The sequence below is a fragment of the Phacochoerus africanus genome, chromosome 1 (assembly GCF_016906955.1).
Source record: "Phacochoerus africanus isolate WHEZ1 chromosome 1, ROS_Pafr_v1, whole genome shotgun sequence".
In the NCBI taxonomy this organism is placed as follows: domain Eukaryota; kingdom Metazoa; phylum Chordata; class Mammalia; order Artiodactyla; family Suidae; genus Phacochoerus; species Phacochoerus africanus.
Window position 1 is genome coordinate 123883650 of NC_062544.1, and position 16909 is coordinate 123900558.

General features: G+C 38.8%; 1 protein-coding gene across 2 annotated transcripts in view; it reads left to right on the forward strand.

The window, feature by feature from the left end:
• The window catches only part of PTPRG (protein tyrosine phosphatase receptor type G), a 730473-nt gene that overhangs the window by 497415 nt on the left and 216149 nt on the right, over nt 1-16909 (forward strand). For both annotated transcript variants that reach the window (XM_047778440.1, XM_047778433.1), the window contains exon 5: nt 8884-8979. In XM_047778440.1, the coding sequence (XP_047634396.1) occupies nt 8884-8979 (96 nt within the window). The remainder of the gene's footprint in view (nt 1-8883; nt 8980-16909) is intronic.

Below are 16909 nucleotides of genomic sequence, written 5' to 3' on the forward strand. Positions count from 1 at the left end.
AAGGTTGTTTTAATAGAAAGAAGATTATTTCAGTAAGGCCAACAGGTGGAAGAGGTCTTGATGTTCCTAGTTTATGGGTTAGGGCACTAGATTCTCCAGTCCTTGAGCCCCATTACAGCAGATTTGTTTCTTCTCCCTGAAAGTTCAAAAGTAGGAAAGAGAAAGAAAAGCAAAAGTCCTCACTATATTCATTGACTAGGTTCCATGTGGCAGTGGGTGTAGGCAAAGTTTCTATGCCTGATGTTTTGGGTAAGCTAATTATTTGCTTTAGGGGGGATTGTTGTATGCATTGTAAGGTGTTCAGTAGCCTCTCTGGCCTATACCCACTAGAGGCCAGTAGCATCTACCCCTGGTTACACTAACCAAAAATGTCTCTAGACATTGGTAAATATCCCCTTGGGTCCAAAAATCACCCCTGGTTGAGAACCACAACTCTGGAAGCTTTGTGCTAGGATCCTAGCAATAGATAAAAGGCAGTTCTCATTGCTCATAGGAATTCTGACCAGGATACTGTATGGAGAGGATTTTTAAAGTGTGGTCTCTTGGAAGTTCCCAGTGTGGCTCAGCCGTAAAGAGCCTGTCTAGTATCCATAAGTATGTGGGTTCCATCCCTGGTCTTGCTCAGTGAGTTAAACAATCCAGCCTTGCTGCGAGCTGTGGTATAGGTCACAGACTTGGTTTGGATTTGGCATTGCTGTGGCTGTGGCGTAGGTTGGGATCTGTAGCTCCTATTCGACCTCTAGCCAGGGAACTTACATATGCCACAGGTGCGGCCCTGAAAAGAAGAAAAAGAAAAAAGAAAAAAGTGGGGGCTCTACAATCAAATGCCTGGATTTGAATCCCAGCTTTATTACTTCTTAGATAAGACCCACCATCTCAGCCTTAATTTCCTTTTGTATGAAATGGGGGAAATAATAGTACCTATCCCCCAAATACCCCAAGACTGAAGGAATAATTCATGTACTCTAAGAATTGGATACATTTAAGCATTTCCCCCAATTGCCTCTTGGCTTTATTTTGCACAGTCTGCCTCAAGGGAAAGGGTGGAAAGAAGCTGTGCTGGGTCCATGTAATTGTAATTTGGTCCTAGGCTGGCCTGATCCTGCACACACCCTGGGCATGCCACTGTAATTTGCTCCATCAAGCAGGTAAGTTCTCCATCGCCTTAGCCCCCAGTTTAGAGCAGCTTCTGTTGAAGAGAATGGGTACAGAGTAGGAAAGCAACTTTCGCCTTGCTCTCCATTATTATATGGGAAAACTGTATTTTGTTTATCCCAGTTTCAGAAGTGCCGCTGTTTCACAAAATTTATTTTTGAAATACATACAAAAAGGAAAACTTTTTGTGCACAGCTGCATGAATGTTCATGCTCTCAGAACCAAGCCCTAGATCAAGAAAGAGCACTTTCTTGTGCCTTCCTTCCCCAGGATCCTCCTTCCACTTACCACTCTGCCCCCTCTCCAGGGTGACCACTGTGTTTTTATTTCTCTTAGCATTGTTTGTGAGATTCATCTATGTTGTTACATGCAGTTGCAGAGCCTTCTATTAGGTAATCCATTACTGATCAGCGTCGGGGTAGTTTCCAGTTCACAATTATTGCAAACAGCCCTTTCACTAACTTGTTTGTACATTTTTGCTTTCTTTTTCCCCCCCACTCCATTAGCTAATTTTTAAAGACACGTAAATGAGTTGGGGACATACAGTGTGCCAAACATTGTGGAAGGCCCTTTACTTGAATTTTTTTTTTTTTTTTAAATCCTCAGTGTAGCCCAGTAATGTATTTCTAATCCTCAGTTTCCTCATGGGAATGCTTAGACTCAAAGGGTGACTAGCATCATCTAGTCACACAGCTATTATATGATAGATTATAGCTTACTGCCCTCTTTTCTGAGTCTGTGATAAGGCTAACTAGCCAGCGTGTAGCCAGATGCTGAACCTACTTCATTTGTGTCCAAACTTATGCTGAAATCTGAGAAATAACTCATGAATCATACATAGTAAATCCCTTAGTTACTGTTGGAATCAAGAGCCTGAACTCTTCTTCACCAAGAGACAGTTGTACAAGTTAAGTGTTTATTTGACTAATCAGATGCATCACTGAACCAGAAGTTCCAAATTCAACCAGCAAATAGCCTTGTGGTAGGCATAAACAAGTTACATACATACAGAGGCTTTTAAAAGGGATTCCCAGAACACCCCAACACCTATGAGTCATAGCCCTGGTGTGCACTTTGGGTTCTTCTGCTCCAAAAATTTGGGTTCCTGCTGTAAACAGTAGATACTTCCAAGTTACAAGGCAAGGGAAAAAAGGGAAATAATTAAGGATTAGTGCACTTTGTGATTAATAATATTGTATTAAGCAGATGTTTCAGAATGTTTATTCAAATGCTACCTTCTCTGTAAAGATGTTGAATACCTGCTATTCTTTGGGGACTGGTTCTTCTAAAAATATTTTTCCATTGAAGGCTATGTTTTGCTACACCTTGTATGTAGCATGACTCCCTAGGATGGTTGGCTGGCCGATGGAAACAATTTATTTTCACCTTAATTTACATATCCCTTCTGGTCATAAAGTCATAAAGATACATAATAATAAAAAGTGAGAGCTGTTGAGTTTGTTCTTATTTTTCCAAACCATGTGGGTAGTGAATCTTTATTATAAAGATCCCATGAGATAAGTATTACCTCTCTTTGACAGAAGGGGACGCTGAGCTTTAGAGATCTCAGGTGTCTTCTGTATACAAATCAGGTCTGATGCAGCAGCCCCATGTCTTTTGGTTTTCATTTAATATCACCCAGTTGTGTTGTCTGTCAACTTCATGGATATTTTTCTCTAAGTCACAAGAATGTGAACTGGATTGTAATCGGGGCTGTGTTCTCCAGGGGAGAAGCAGCCTGTTAGAAAGAGATAAATGAAGAGGATAGTGCTCAGAGCTCAAAGAAATGAAAAAGTAATAGGGTTGCAGAATGCTTTTATAACATAATGCACAAATACGTATAAATGTATCTAGGTATGTTTTGCTTAACGTTTAGGATGTATTAGTCAGGATGTAGTAGTGACGTTTAAGATGTATTAGTGACATTTAGGATGTATTAGTCAGGGTTCACCAAAGAAATGGACCCGTTGGAGTTATATATGAAAGAAAGACAGACAGAAAGAGAGAGAGATTGAGATTTTAAAGGAATGGCTGCCTTTGTTGTGAGGTGGGCAAGTGTGAAATGTGCAGAGCAGGCTGGAAATTTTAACAAGGGTTGATGTTATAGTCTTTACTCCGAAGTTGGGAAACTCAGGCAGAGTTTCTGTGTTGCAGTCTGGAAGCAGAATTCCCTCCTCTTAGGGAGCCCTCCAGCTTTCAGCTGATTGGATGTGGCCCCCTACATTATGAAGGGTAAGCTGCTTTTCTCAGAGTCTACTGCTTTAAATAGTAATCACCTCAAAAAAGAAAAAAAAACCTTCACAGTAGTATCTAGAATAAGGTTTGACCAAACAATTGGGCACAACAGTCTGTGCCAAGTCAACACACAAAATTAACCATCACAGGGGGTAAAAATATAAGAATGATCCTTTTATTGTTTTTATTTTATTATTTTTTTTATGGCCACACCTGCAGCCTATGGAAGTTCCCAGGCCAGGGAACTACAGCTGCCGGCCTTCCCCACAGTGACAGCAACACCGGATCCAAGCCACAGCTGTGAACCATGCTGCAGCTCATGGTAAAGCTGCATCCTTTACTTGCTGAGCAAGGCCAGGGATCGAACCCGCATCGTCACAGAGACAACATCAGGTCCTCAACCTGCTGAGCCACAACAGGAACTCCAATAATGATCCTTTTAAAAAGTAACTGGAAATAAAAACTGTTTACCAATAAAAAACAAAATACCCATATCATAGTTCTGAATTTGGTGTTTGTCATATATTTTATATTATATACATAGAATGTATTTATCATTTTTCTCCATAATTTAAGTAAATATATTTTCTTTAGTTGGAGTGTTAAAATTTCAGGCTAGAATTGCTTAGGTAGAAAATGGTTTGAAATTCCTTGCAGTTTAAAGAGGAAGTAATATAATCTGTGTTTAGCAGAACCATACCCTTGGCCACTTAGCCATTTCATGGTGATTTGGGCTTACAGTTGCATCTTTCCAAACATTTTCTCCAGCGGTTTAAATCCATTCATTCTCAGTATCCTGATCTCTCCTTGTTAGTCATCTTGTTATGTTATTTATTCATAGACATAATAAGAAACTCCCTATAGTGTTTGTGGCTTTATCATTTGATTGACTTTAGTTGCAGCCACCTGGAGCCTCGACTCATTTTTTTCATTCTAAATGTAAATCACTAGTATTTACAATGGACAGCACTATTCAAGACACAGGCATTATTAACCAGTTGGGCAGCCTTCCTGCCTGCCTCAATCTTCTTGTCTAATGGCAATCGCAGAATGAAAGAATGAGAATGTGCTGTGTTGAGTGTGTGTGATCTGGCTAGGTAAGTAGTTAGGATACAGCATAAGCTAAATATCAAGTTAGAATTAAGAACCCATTATACAAAAACCTTCATTCTGACATCATCATTTACAAATGATTTAACAATTGGAACCAGCAGATCATTAACTGTATTTGATTTTGACTTTGTCTTTACCACACATTTTTATTCTCAGGCATCTGTTTCTTGTCCATTACCATGTTTTCAACTGGCTTACTACATGTTAGCCCCACGTATGTTCAGAAAAATATGATTTACCTCTTCATTTCTGTTATCCACTGCCTCCTATGTGATTTTAAATTCTGTTGCCTTTTCAGTCACCATCTTTCTATCTCTTTCTTTTTTTTTTTTTTTGTCTTTTTAGGTCTGTACCCCAAGCATGCGGAGGTTCCCAGGCTAGGGGTCAAATTGGAGCTGTAGCCCCTGGCTTATGCCACAGCAACACCAGATCCGAGCCGCCTCTGCAACCTACACCACAGCTCACGGCATCGCTGGATCCTTAACCCACTGAGTAAGGCCAGGGATTGAACCTGTGTCCTCATGGATACTAGTCAGATTCATTTCCACTGAGCCATGACAGGAACTCCCTCACCATCTTTCTCTTCTCTGTGCTTTTCTTTTGTGTTCTTCCACTCTATTAAAGATGAGCAACCTTATCCTGGGAAAGTCCAGAGTTTGTCATTAGACTTCCTTTCCCCTGGGTTGTCCGAATGCCATTTCCTTACTTAATTCATATTAAATTTTTCTTGGGCCATGTATGTATGTGGAGGCTGTGCAGGTTGATGAAATATAAGTTTTTTTGAGAGGAAATTAAAATGTAAAGTTTTCTAGATTGCCAAAGAAAGTACCATTGGATTTTCTGCTCTTGTGTTAGGATCATTCCCTCTTGCCACCATTCCAACAGGAAGGAGAGAGCCGACTTACACAACAACTGCAGCATTAGAGAGTAGGAAGTGTACCTTCAAGAATATATCCCCTCTTGCCCATTGACTATATGTTTAGTATTCATGTACTATATGCCTCACCTGACCATTTGACATTTATTGCTTTATGTTCTTTCATGATACATTGACCTACAACTCAACTTTGGCATTCAAAAAAAAAAAAGTTAACCTTGTTTTATTACTGATATTTTAGTCTTACCAAGCCCAAACTGTGTCTTCATCTGTCATAGTGGCTTGTAGATAAAAGGCAGTAAACAAATGTTTGTGCCTTTTGGATGAAAACACAGTGATTCAGATCTTGACTAGGATTGGAAAGGTTAGGTTTCTATCCCAACCCCACCCTCCTTCCCTAAAAGCTTTGTAAGTTTAGAAGTACTTGGTTTCTCTAATAATTAGTGCTGTTGAGCATTTTTTTGTGTGCCTGTTGGCCATCTGTGTGTCTTCTTTGGAGAAATGTCTAATCAGGCCTTCTTCCCATATTACAAAGCTACAATAATCAAGACAGTGTGGTACTGGTACCAAAATAGACATACAAACCAATGGAGCAGAACAGAGAACGCAAAACTAAACCCAGACACCTTTTTTCAATTAATCTTCAACAAAGAGGGGAAGAATATAAAATGGGAAAAAGACAGTCTCTTCAGCAAATAGTGCTGGGAAAACTGGACAGCAGCATGTAAATCAATGAAACTAGAATACACCCTTACACCATGCACAAAAATAAATTCAAAGTGGCTTAAAGACTTAAACATAAGACAAGACCCCATCAAACTCCTAGAAGAGAACATAGGCAAAACATTCTCTGACATCAACTGTACAAATGCTTTCTTAGGTCTGTCTCCCAAGGCAACAGAAATAAACAAATGGGACCTAATCAAACTTACAAGCTTTGGAAAAGCAAAGGAAACCATAACAACAAAAAACAAAAAAACAACCTATGGAATGGGAGAAAATAGTTTCAAACAATGCAACTAACAAGGGCTTAAACTCTAAAATATACATATAATTTATTCAACTTAAAAAAAATCTCCATCTACTTATTTACTCTTGCATTTAAGATAGCTTTAAAAGTTAACATAATTCAGTAGATTTCAACTGGAGACGAATAGCTAGGAAAATTGATATTTCAGACCTATGCTGCTATTCTCTTTATGAGACATTTTATTATCCTGATGGGTGGAGCTATGACTCAAAGACTTCTAAAAATGAATTTCCGTACACAGTTGTATATGAAAATGCCCTTGAAGAGGTCTTAAAAGTATTTTGTATCTCACACTGTTCACGTGATGCATTAAACAATGCTGCCCCTGCCATGGGCTAAGAATAAGAAAACCTCCTGTGAACTTACTTCATTTGAGGACCTGAAATTTAAAAGGAAAGTGAAGTGTAATTTTCTGAATATACTTGTGTGGAGTTTCTTTCTTGAGTTACTAGCATTGTCCCCACAGCAATTCAGCTAGGATTAAATTGTTTTAATCTGCACCCCATTGAATAGACCACTCTCAGAGTAAATTCATGATGTCTATAGCTGTCCAAACATAAAGGCAACACATTTGTAAGAGGCTTCCTGTGTCAGTGGGAATTCAGTCTCATGAAAATAATTCACCATTAAGAAAGAATATTCTCCAAAAGAATCTACCTGTCCTTCTCCCATCCACTTGGGTATCTGACTTTTCCTATAAAGTACCCTGATTTGGGCTGCTTGATTACACCCTTCAGAGAAGAAATGTCACCTTGTTCTTAATATCATGGTTAATTCAGTCAGCAGGACTCTGTTTACATTTGATCTGTAGTTTAGCTGGTTTCTCTGATTTTTCCTGCTGGGAATTAATCCTTCAATATCAAGTCTCCAAACTCCATCTGGGATATGGTTATTCAGAAAATAGCATCATGTCATTTGGAAAAATGGAAACACAGAGGTCATGGGAGAGAGCTAATGATACAGGAGATTTGATTTTCTGTAAGGATTAGTGGTCATTCTAGAAGATTCAGTGAAATCACATTCTTTTAAAAAAATTTTTTATTAGAGAATAGTTTACTTAAATGTTGTATTAGTTTCAAGTGTATAGCAAAGTGAATCAGTTATACATATATCCATTCTTTTTCAGATTCTCTTCCCATATAGGTTATTACAGAGTATTGAGTATTGAGTAGATTTCCCTGTGCTACTTATAGTATTTGTTAACACTAACCTCCTAATTTACCTCTCCCCCAACTGTTTCCCCTTTGGTAACCATAATAAGTTTGGTTTTGAAATCTTTGAGTCTGTTTCAGTTTTGTAAATAAGTTGTTGCATAAATAATTATTTTGTATCATTTTATTAGATTCCACATATAAGTGATTTGTTTCTCTGACTTACTTCACTTAGTATGATAATCTCTAGATCCATTCATGTTACTGCAAATGGCATTATTTCATTCTTTTCTGTGGCTGGGTAATATTCCTTTGTATATATGTACCACGTCTCCTTTATCCATTCCTCTGTCAGTGGACATTTAGATTGCTTCCATGTCTTGGCTATTGTTTATAGTAATGCAATGAACACTGGGGTCCATGTATTTTTTCAAATTATGGTTTTCTCTAGATATGTACCTGGGAATAGGATTACTGGATCATATGGTAGTGGGAATCAAAGATATCAATGCAGTGTATAGTGAGTAGCACTATGCCTGGACCTCACCTATGCTCAACAAATCTCCATCGTCATCAGGTTAGCATTTGGTTTTCTAATAAGAATGAATATGGAGTTACCATTGTGGCTCAGTGGAAACGAACCCAACTAGGATCCATGAGGACATGGGTTCAATCCCTGGCCCCAATCAGTGGGTTGAGGATCCGGCATTGCTGTGAGCTGTGGTGTAGGTCGCAGATGCAGCTTGGATCTGGCCTTTCTCTGGCTATGGCATAGGCCAACAGCTGTAGCTCTGATTCAACCCCCAAGCCTGGGAACTTCCATATGCTGCACCTGTAGCCCTAAAAAGCAAAAAAAAAAAAAAATGTGATTACTGTATCCTACCTTAAGAATGAATGGATCTTATAGATTCGTGCATATTGTATCATATGGTATGATTCAAGAATCACATTCTTGGCTTGGTTTCCTACTTCAGGGTCTTTAACTCTATTAAAAATTTGCTTCTTAATGGAGACCTTTCACCATGACATGAATATTAGGTATTAAGAAGGTGTTGGTGTTATTTCTTTTTGGCCCAAAGGCATTGTAGTTCTGTGAGAAGATATGTGTTTTAGTGATACCTACTGAAGTATGTAAGGGTAAAATGATATGATGTCTGGGGTTTGCTCTCAAATACTTTAGCAAAGGAAAAAATACAAATAGATGAACATTTGGCAAAATCTTAGTATTTTGGGTAATCTGGATCCATTGTATTATTTTCTCTACTTCTGCGTAGGTTTTCCTAATGCATTCTCCTAATACACTTTTAATTGTTCTTTTACAGATGCAGATTTTCTTTTACAATCCAGATGACTTTGACAGCTTTCAAACTGCAATTTCTGAGAACAGAGAAATCGGAGCCATGGCCATATTTTTTCAAGTAAGTTAAGAGTGGCTCAAGTATTTCAACCAAAGAGTTCTCTCTCTTTTTTTTTTTAATTCACCAAATTGTTCCATGTTTAATGAATGCATCTGTTTTCTAGTTCACACCTGTCTAAATGAAAGATATTTCATATTGTCTAATGTGTGATTTAAAATGTAAATAAGTATGTTTAGAAACATAATGAAAATTTTTGCATGAATTATTCTGATTTTATTGCTGCTTGACTGGTGCACAGATTGAAGAACACATTTATCATCTAAGTTACTTCACTGCTGAAGCATTTTGAACAGGTTCCTTCAGCATATTAAGAGGATAATATAAAAAAGGGGGGTGTTTTGTTTGGAGCAACTCTAAAATTTGACGTTACTTTGGAAGTAGAGTAATAAATCGCATCAGTTATTTCTAAAGAGACCTCTTTTCTTTCTCCCCCAGAAATCCCCACTGGAACTAAAATTTTTATTGAGACCATTTCCATTTCATTACATTTACAGTCTCTCAGCTTTTCTTTCTCCTTTTTATTGTGTTTGTATTACTGAGTATTCCTGGCTCATGTGTTGGTTCCATACCTAGAAGGCAAATCTTTGATACTTGTTTAGATAATGCTATCCAGGCTTTTTAGTAAGTCCGATTAAATTGAGTGCCTTGCCCAAATAGCCTGGAGGAGACCTGGTACTTTTTTTGTGTGAAAAGCTAGCTTGAGTCATAAGTGTATGGCTAGTCTTCCAGACTTCAAATTTGCCTAAAGACTACATACAGGTATTCCTTCTACCAGTGAGTCACCCTTAGAAAATTATGTCTTTCTGACAACTCAAAGGAACATTATTGGCATTAGAACTTTCTTCAACTTGGGTCTTTAACCTCTGTCTTTTGGGGAAAGCTTCTTTGTCATTGAGTTGAGCCATTCTTATTTGGAGTATGTTCATTTTCACTACCCTTTTAGGGGTTAACACAGAGTGAACTCTCCACTGCTCCTCTCTCTCTCTCTCTCTCTTTTTTTTTTTTTTTTTCTTTTTTAGGGCTGCACCTGCAGCATATGGAAGTTCCCAGGCTAGGGGTCTAATCTGAGCTACAGCTGCCTACCATAGCCACAGCAATGCCAAATCTGAGCCATCTTCGACCTACACTGCAGCTCATGGCAACGCCAGATCCTTAGACCACTGAGCAAGGCCAGGGATAGAAACTAAGTCCTCATGGATCCTAGTTGGTCATTACCACTGAGCCACTAAGGAAATTTCCTTATCTCTCTCTCTTAATACCCCCCTCCCTTTTCTTTCTTGGTTAATGGCTCAAGTAGGAAATTACATGTGAAAAATTGAAAAGCCTAATATTCTATCCAAACTTCATAAACACTAAGAGTGGTGGTCAGCAGCATTGGTTATGACACTGGCTATCAAACTGTGGTTTCTGACCTACTTTCGAGTGGGCTTATTTATTTCAGGGGGTCCTGACTGGCATTTTTAAAGTAAGAAAATAGAATGATATAAAATAAAAAATAAAATAAATAATATAATATAAAAATAATATAAACAAAAAATGATCCGGAAATTTCAAATTCATACATAATAAAGGTAAATATTTCTGTAGAATTTTATTTTTTAGTTGTTTATACACAGACATGAATACTCGGTGTGTATTAGGTCACGATATGAAATGTGTTGCTTATTGTGGGTCATGATCAAATATTTTGGGAGGCATCTCTTTCTGCTGCATACTATGCTGATCTCCCCATGGTCCCCAGTGTTTTCCCACACATCCCCTCCCCTGGTTATTTTCATGAACCACAGTAAAGCATAATATTTTTAGAGCTTGTTCAATGGAGTCAAAAATACTTGCTTTTGAATCTCATCTCTTCCACTTAATAGCTGCAAAAATAGTGATGTAGTTGTTCAGACTTTGCAACCACAGTATATTGACTGTGAAATGGGGATAGCGACTTCTACCTCATCAAGATTGTAGGCCCCAAGTGAAAACCCTAGCATGGGTTTTTGGCACATAGTAGACATTTGGTAAATGCCAAATAAAATATGTGTCTGTATCCAGCCATATCCAGACATCTCTGTTTCTGTGGGTGGTGACCCTGTGGTGTATATGTCTTCTCTTTATGAACAGGGGTCTATTCTGGGCACTGCTCTGTTGCCAGTTCAATGGGGTTCTGTCTGGACCCCTTCTGCATCTTGGGGTCACTCGAAATTCCATTCTTAAATGATTCCCATTTACATAGTTAAATGTTCTCTGTTACTGACTCCCTGCCAAGCTGCTTTTCCTATTGCTGGACCTCCACTCCTGCAGCCTGGTCATCAGACCTACTCCTACCTTCTCTCTGTCATAGTCAGCCATGCCCAGTCCAACAAGGTTCTATGGAATAGGTCACTTATTTATAGGAAAATAAATTTTGAAAATGTTTTTGCACGTACTGGAAAGTCTTGTTCACTATATATACTCTATCCAAAAGCATTCTATTTTTCCAGCTCTAAACTCTTGTTAAACATAAGACCAATTAAAGTATGGGACAGGAGAGGCACATTGGTGTACAACAGAGCAAAAGACCTCAGTGTGAAATCTATGTTTTGAATTTTTAAAATATTTCTAGGACATGAGTACTAGTTCACACAGAAGGAAATTTAACGTGTATTTCATCTGGTTAGTCCTTCTCTAAACGTTGGTTTGCTCTAAACGAAATAGATCTCAGACAATATAAAATAGAATAGTTTTTTGTTTTGTTTTGTTTTTTTAAGATAGCAGCTGTTTTGAGCTGCTTTCTTTGTGTTATAAGTCCACATATGCGTTTATACATCTGTGTTCACACTATGTCATGCAGTGGAAAGAAGATGGTATAATTGTTAATTTAATTTGGTAGTCTCGTTAGAACCTGTATTTTGAGATCTTCGTGTTTTCAGTCTTTCTATAAGAATCTTAAATATAGGACTGTGGTGTTTCTCCCCTAAATAGAGAAATCTTGATCTATATTTCCAAATTCAAATCTTGCATTTACATTTTAGTATTAAAGAAGTATTTATCATATTCTGATTTAATGCCAGGTATGGTACTAGTTTTTAGATTAAATGTATATGATAAATGTAGTGAGCTCCTGCCCACTACGATGAACTCAGTGTCACATTGCCGTGTGATAATGACTAGAAAGAGATGAGTAGAGAAATCCATCCACTTGTAAAGAGGCTGTGGTCTGACTTGGTGCTCATAACCCCACACATTCATTATCCAGAGCGACAGGTTGTGAATGACCTATGAGTGCATGTCTGGGCCAGGCTAAGGTCTGTGCAGATGTTATAGCCTGATGCCAACTTGGTCCACATACCAGGATAATTTTCTTACACGTTCAATCTTTCTTTTTTCTTCCTGATCATGTGCCTATTGTTTTGGATAATCTGGACTCTCTTATTGCCTTTGTTGTGATTAGATATGATGCCGTTCTTAATGTTTCAAAAACACCCACAGTAAGCTCATATCTAACAGGCACATGGTTGATCAGGCAACCATATATTAGCTGAGATAAAGGCTGCCTGCAGGTGATCCTGTTGTGGTTCATGGGCACCCTTGTTGAACCCTCATAGAATTTACAATTCTTTTCTTTGGTTAAATGTGTGAGATTTTACATGAAATGTCCTGATGTTGTAGTTGAGTAGAGGTTGTCTGTCTTTGCTGGAGGGGGTAGAATTTCCCATTGCAACACAGTCTGTAGACAATCTTCTTCCTGCCTTAATGTCATGATCAACTTGACCTTAAGATCATGACCTCAACCTTGACTTCAGTAACTTTGAATAGTGCCTGACATCTTTTGGTTACAGACAGAGTTGAAGGTCAGTTTTAGTGTTGAAAGATAGTGAGCCAGGTTTCCCCTGAGTGCTTTGTGTGAACTCAGGTAAAGGAAAGATCACCTCCATGTATGGAAGATAGCCAGTCATGGCAGCATGTGTGATTGTGTGCCTTTGGGGCCCATACAGCTTTGGAAGGTGCATTCACTTCATAGCTACTGCTCAGTGGAATAATTATTACAGTTTTCCAACATGTGTTTGTTGCATCTGGAGGAAGGAACTCCTTTTTTCTAGTTCACACACCTTTGGAATAGCAGCCTCTTGGAAGATAGAGGGGGAAGAAAGGGGGATGTTTGATTTTAAAGAATTTTTAAAATAAGTAAGTTAAAATTAGAAACTGATGAGGGATGGAGATATTCGTTGTTAAACCACTCAAGGGAAAAAATAAATGCTTGCTTAGCTAATTTATATAAATGAAAAAATTAGGAGTTCCTGTCGTGGCGCAGTGGTTAACGAATCCGACTAGGAACCATGAGGTTGCGGGTTCAGTCCCTGGCCTTGCTCAGTGGGTTAAGGATCCAGTGTTGCCCTGAGCTGTGGTGTAGGTTGCAGACGCGGCTCGGATCCAGCGTTGCTGTGGCTGTGGCGTAGACTGGTGGCTGCAGCTCCGATTCGACCCCTAGCCTGGGAACCTCCATATGCCACGGGGGCAGCCCAAGAAATAGCAAAAAAAAAGACAAAATTAAAAAATTAAAATGCTTTTTTTCCTGTTGTTAAAGTAGAACATCCACTATGTTTTACTAGTTAGCCTGATTTGAATTCTTGGGGAAATGTGAAATACCTAAAGTCATTAAAATGTTATTTTAAAGTAATCTATAATTCTGATAACACTTTCCTTGGGTTATCTGTTTAAAGAAGTAAGAGATATAAAAATCTATGTTTACTGGAAAGTTAAAATAACAATTTATGGAAGAATATTTTGCTTTGAAAATGACTCAAAAGATTTAATTAGCTCTGATACAAGATTATAAATCTTCCTCGACTTATGATGGATTTACATCCTGATAACCCATCATAAGTTTAAAATATCTTAAGTGGAAAAGGCTTTTAGTACTCCTAACCTACCGAACATTATAACTTAACCAGGATTACCTTAAATGTGCTCAGAGCACTTATATTAGCCTAGAACTGGGCTCAGTACTCTAACCCAAAGCCTATTATTTTAACAAAAAGTCTAATAGCACTAACACAGAATTTTGACTATCTCATGGAATTTACTGAATACTGTAATGAAAGTGAAAAGCAGACAGGTCATACACATATTGGTTGTTTACCCTCGTAGTCACGTGGCTGACTGGGAGCTGCTACTTGACATCTTGCTCAGCATCAGAAGAGAGTATCTTAACGATATCGCTAGACTGGGAAAAGATCAAAATTCAAAATAATGTGTGTCACTTTTAATCCATCATAAAGTCAAAAATCCTAAGTCAGGGACCTCCCTAGTGCCTCAACGGTCTAAGGATCCAGTGTTGTCACTGCTGTGGCTCAGGTCACTCCTGCAGCCCCAGTTTAATCCCTAGCCTGGAAACTTTCTCATGCCACGGGTACAGCCACAAAAAAAATAAAATAAAAAAATTAATAATAATAATAATTTGAAAGTCAGGGACTGTCTGTATAAAGCAGTAAGTACTCAATCCTCAGAATGACCCTACCTTTAACTTAATCTGTATTTTTTTATCTTTTTTTTTTTTTTTTTGTCTTTTCTAGGGCCACACCTAGAAAAATCTCTTGGCATTTGGAGATTCCCAGGCTAGGGGTCAAATAAGAACTACAGCTGCTGGCCTACGCCACAGCCACAGCAACGCCAGACCTGAGCCACGTCTGTGACCTACACCACAGCTCACGGCAGTGCCATATCTTTAACCTACTGAGCGAGGCCAGGGATCAAACCCACAACCTCATGGTTCCTAGTTGGATTCATCAACCACTGCACCACAACGGGAACTCCTTTATTTTTTTTTTTTAGATCAAGAGTCTTCTATCATTGCCCTTGGAGCTGGGTTCTGATTTGGTTTTTCTTTGTCCCAGTCTGTTTCTTCATCATTCTAATTGAACACATCCCTCCACTATCCCATGAGCATCTATATGCCTTCTAACCATGCAGCCATCTTAATGGCTTTCAATCTCATGCTTATAGAAGCTTGGGATCCCCAAACTTTTTATAATTTTGATTACTGTGGTTTCATTGTTTTGATTATTGTGGGTTTTTTTGTTTTTATTTTTTTCTGGGAAACACATAAGATTATCTTTGAATTTTTGATGGGGAGGGAATCTTTTGTTTTACTACCCAGATGCTATTGTTATTTGAATGCCAGAAATTTTATTTCTATTTCCTGATTCCATTGAATTTTAAAATTATAAATGCATGATTCTTTGAGAACATCTATATTTAGAAGGTTGGCTCATATGGTTTTCTTTCTGGCTTCCTTGTTAGACCTTTTTGGGTGCAGTCACAAAGATAAAATTTTTGTCACATCTATCTCCAGAGGCCCAAACAACAGCATACTTCTTGTATATTTAAGAAATATACAAGGTTGTCTTAAAGTATGGAACTCTGAAACCATTCAAATATTAGGGAAAAAAGGAGTTAGGAGTTAACCTATATTCAAAGTATATGAGTGTTTTTGTTTGTTTGTTTGTTTGTTTGTTTTGCTTCTTAGGGCATATGGAAGTTCACAGGCCAGGGGTTGAGTCAGTGCTGCAGCAACCAGCCTATGCCACAGCAACACAGGGTCCCTAATCCACTGAGCAAGGCCAGGGATCGAACCTGCATCCCCATGCATGCCTGCCAATCAGGTTTGTTACTACTGAGCCACAAAAGGAACTCCCAAAGTATTTCTTTTTGACAACCTATCTTCAACAATTCTTCAGCCACCACTGAGGCTTCTTCATTTAATGTTAGCAGTTTTGCTTCTACTAGGAGGATTGAGCCCCTTTGCACACTTTTTTTTTTTTCTATTTAAATTTCTACCCACTCTCCGACTGCTGTCCTTTGGTATTCTCTAAGGTCTATGGTTCTTTCATTTTGGCCCCCTTCCTTTGGCCCTTCCTTCATCATTGAAAGCAAACTTCAAAACTCAAATGTTTCGAAAGTTGCTAACCCATTCTTTATACCGTGTCGGTGGTACAGACTACTTAATTATTTTTCTCCATCTGGAGAGGCTTAGTAATTAAGTGAAATGGCAGCACCTGGGATTATTTATAGATGGTGGGAAGGCAGGAGGAGTTCTTGATGACTCATCCATCCAGAGCTGGCGAGGAAACCTTTTTCTCCCCTTCCCTGGATTTGACTTCCCTCCCCACCCCACCCCCCCACCACAGAAGGAAGATGTGATTTGTCCTTCCTTTAACCCCCTGTCTTAGCATTCCATCTTGCATTCAAGCCGTTACTTTCCTTGCTTTCTTCTGCCTTTGTACTGTGAGGTCACCGAGAGTCTTCACTTAACCATCAACTGCATCTCTTGTGAGTGACTCCCACTGTGACTTGGTTGTGCACACACTTAGCTGAATTCAGTGGAAGCTTATGTAAGCTCTAGAGTCTGGACTGGAACAGAACAAGCTGCTCACCTGGTAGCTAAGGAGTGTTAGAAACAGGCACTAAAGTGTGTAGGACCAAAAAGAACAATTTTTTTTTTTTTTTTTTGCCTGTACCCGCAGTGTGTGGAAGTTCCTGGGGTCAGGGATCAAACCCACGCCACAGCAGCAGCCTCCACCACAGCTGCTGAAACACTGTAGAACAGCAACTCTTGAGTTGGAAGTCCATGTCTTGTTCCTCTTCCCTTTGTATCCCACCACCCCCCTTTTCCTGGCCCTTACAACAATGCCTTGACTTCAGTTGTTGCTCAGGAAATGTGGACTGTGAAGGACTAAGATAAAGGAAACTTTTCAGGATCCCCCAAGATTAGTCATTTGGCTTTTGGGAAAGGATATGTCTAGGTGGCTGTGTAAGCTTCAGCTAAAAAAGGGTGGTGGTTATACTGAAGAATAAGGCTATTGAGATGATGAAGGACATTGAATATAAAGCGTGTCTCAGTTCTGATTCACTGAGGAGGGGGCTCTGACCTTGGGCCCCACGGAATCTAACATGCTGTTAA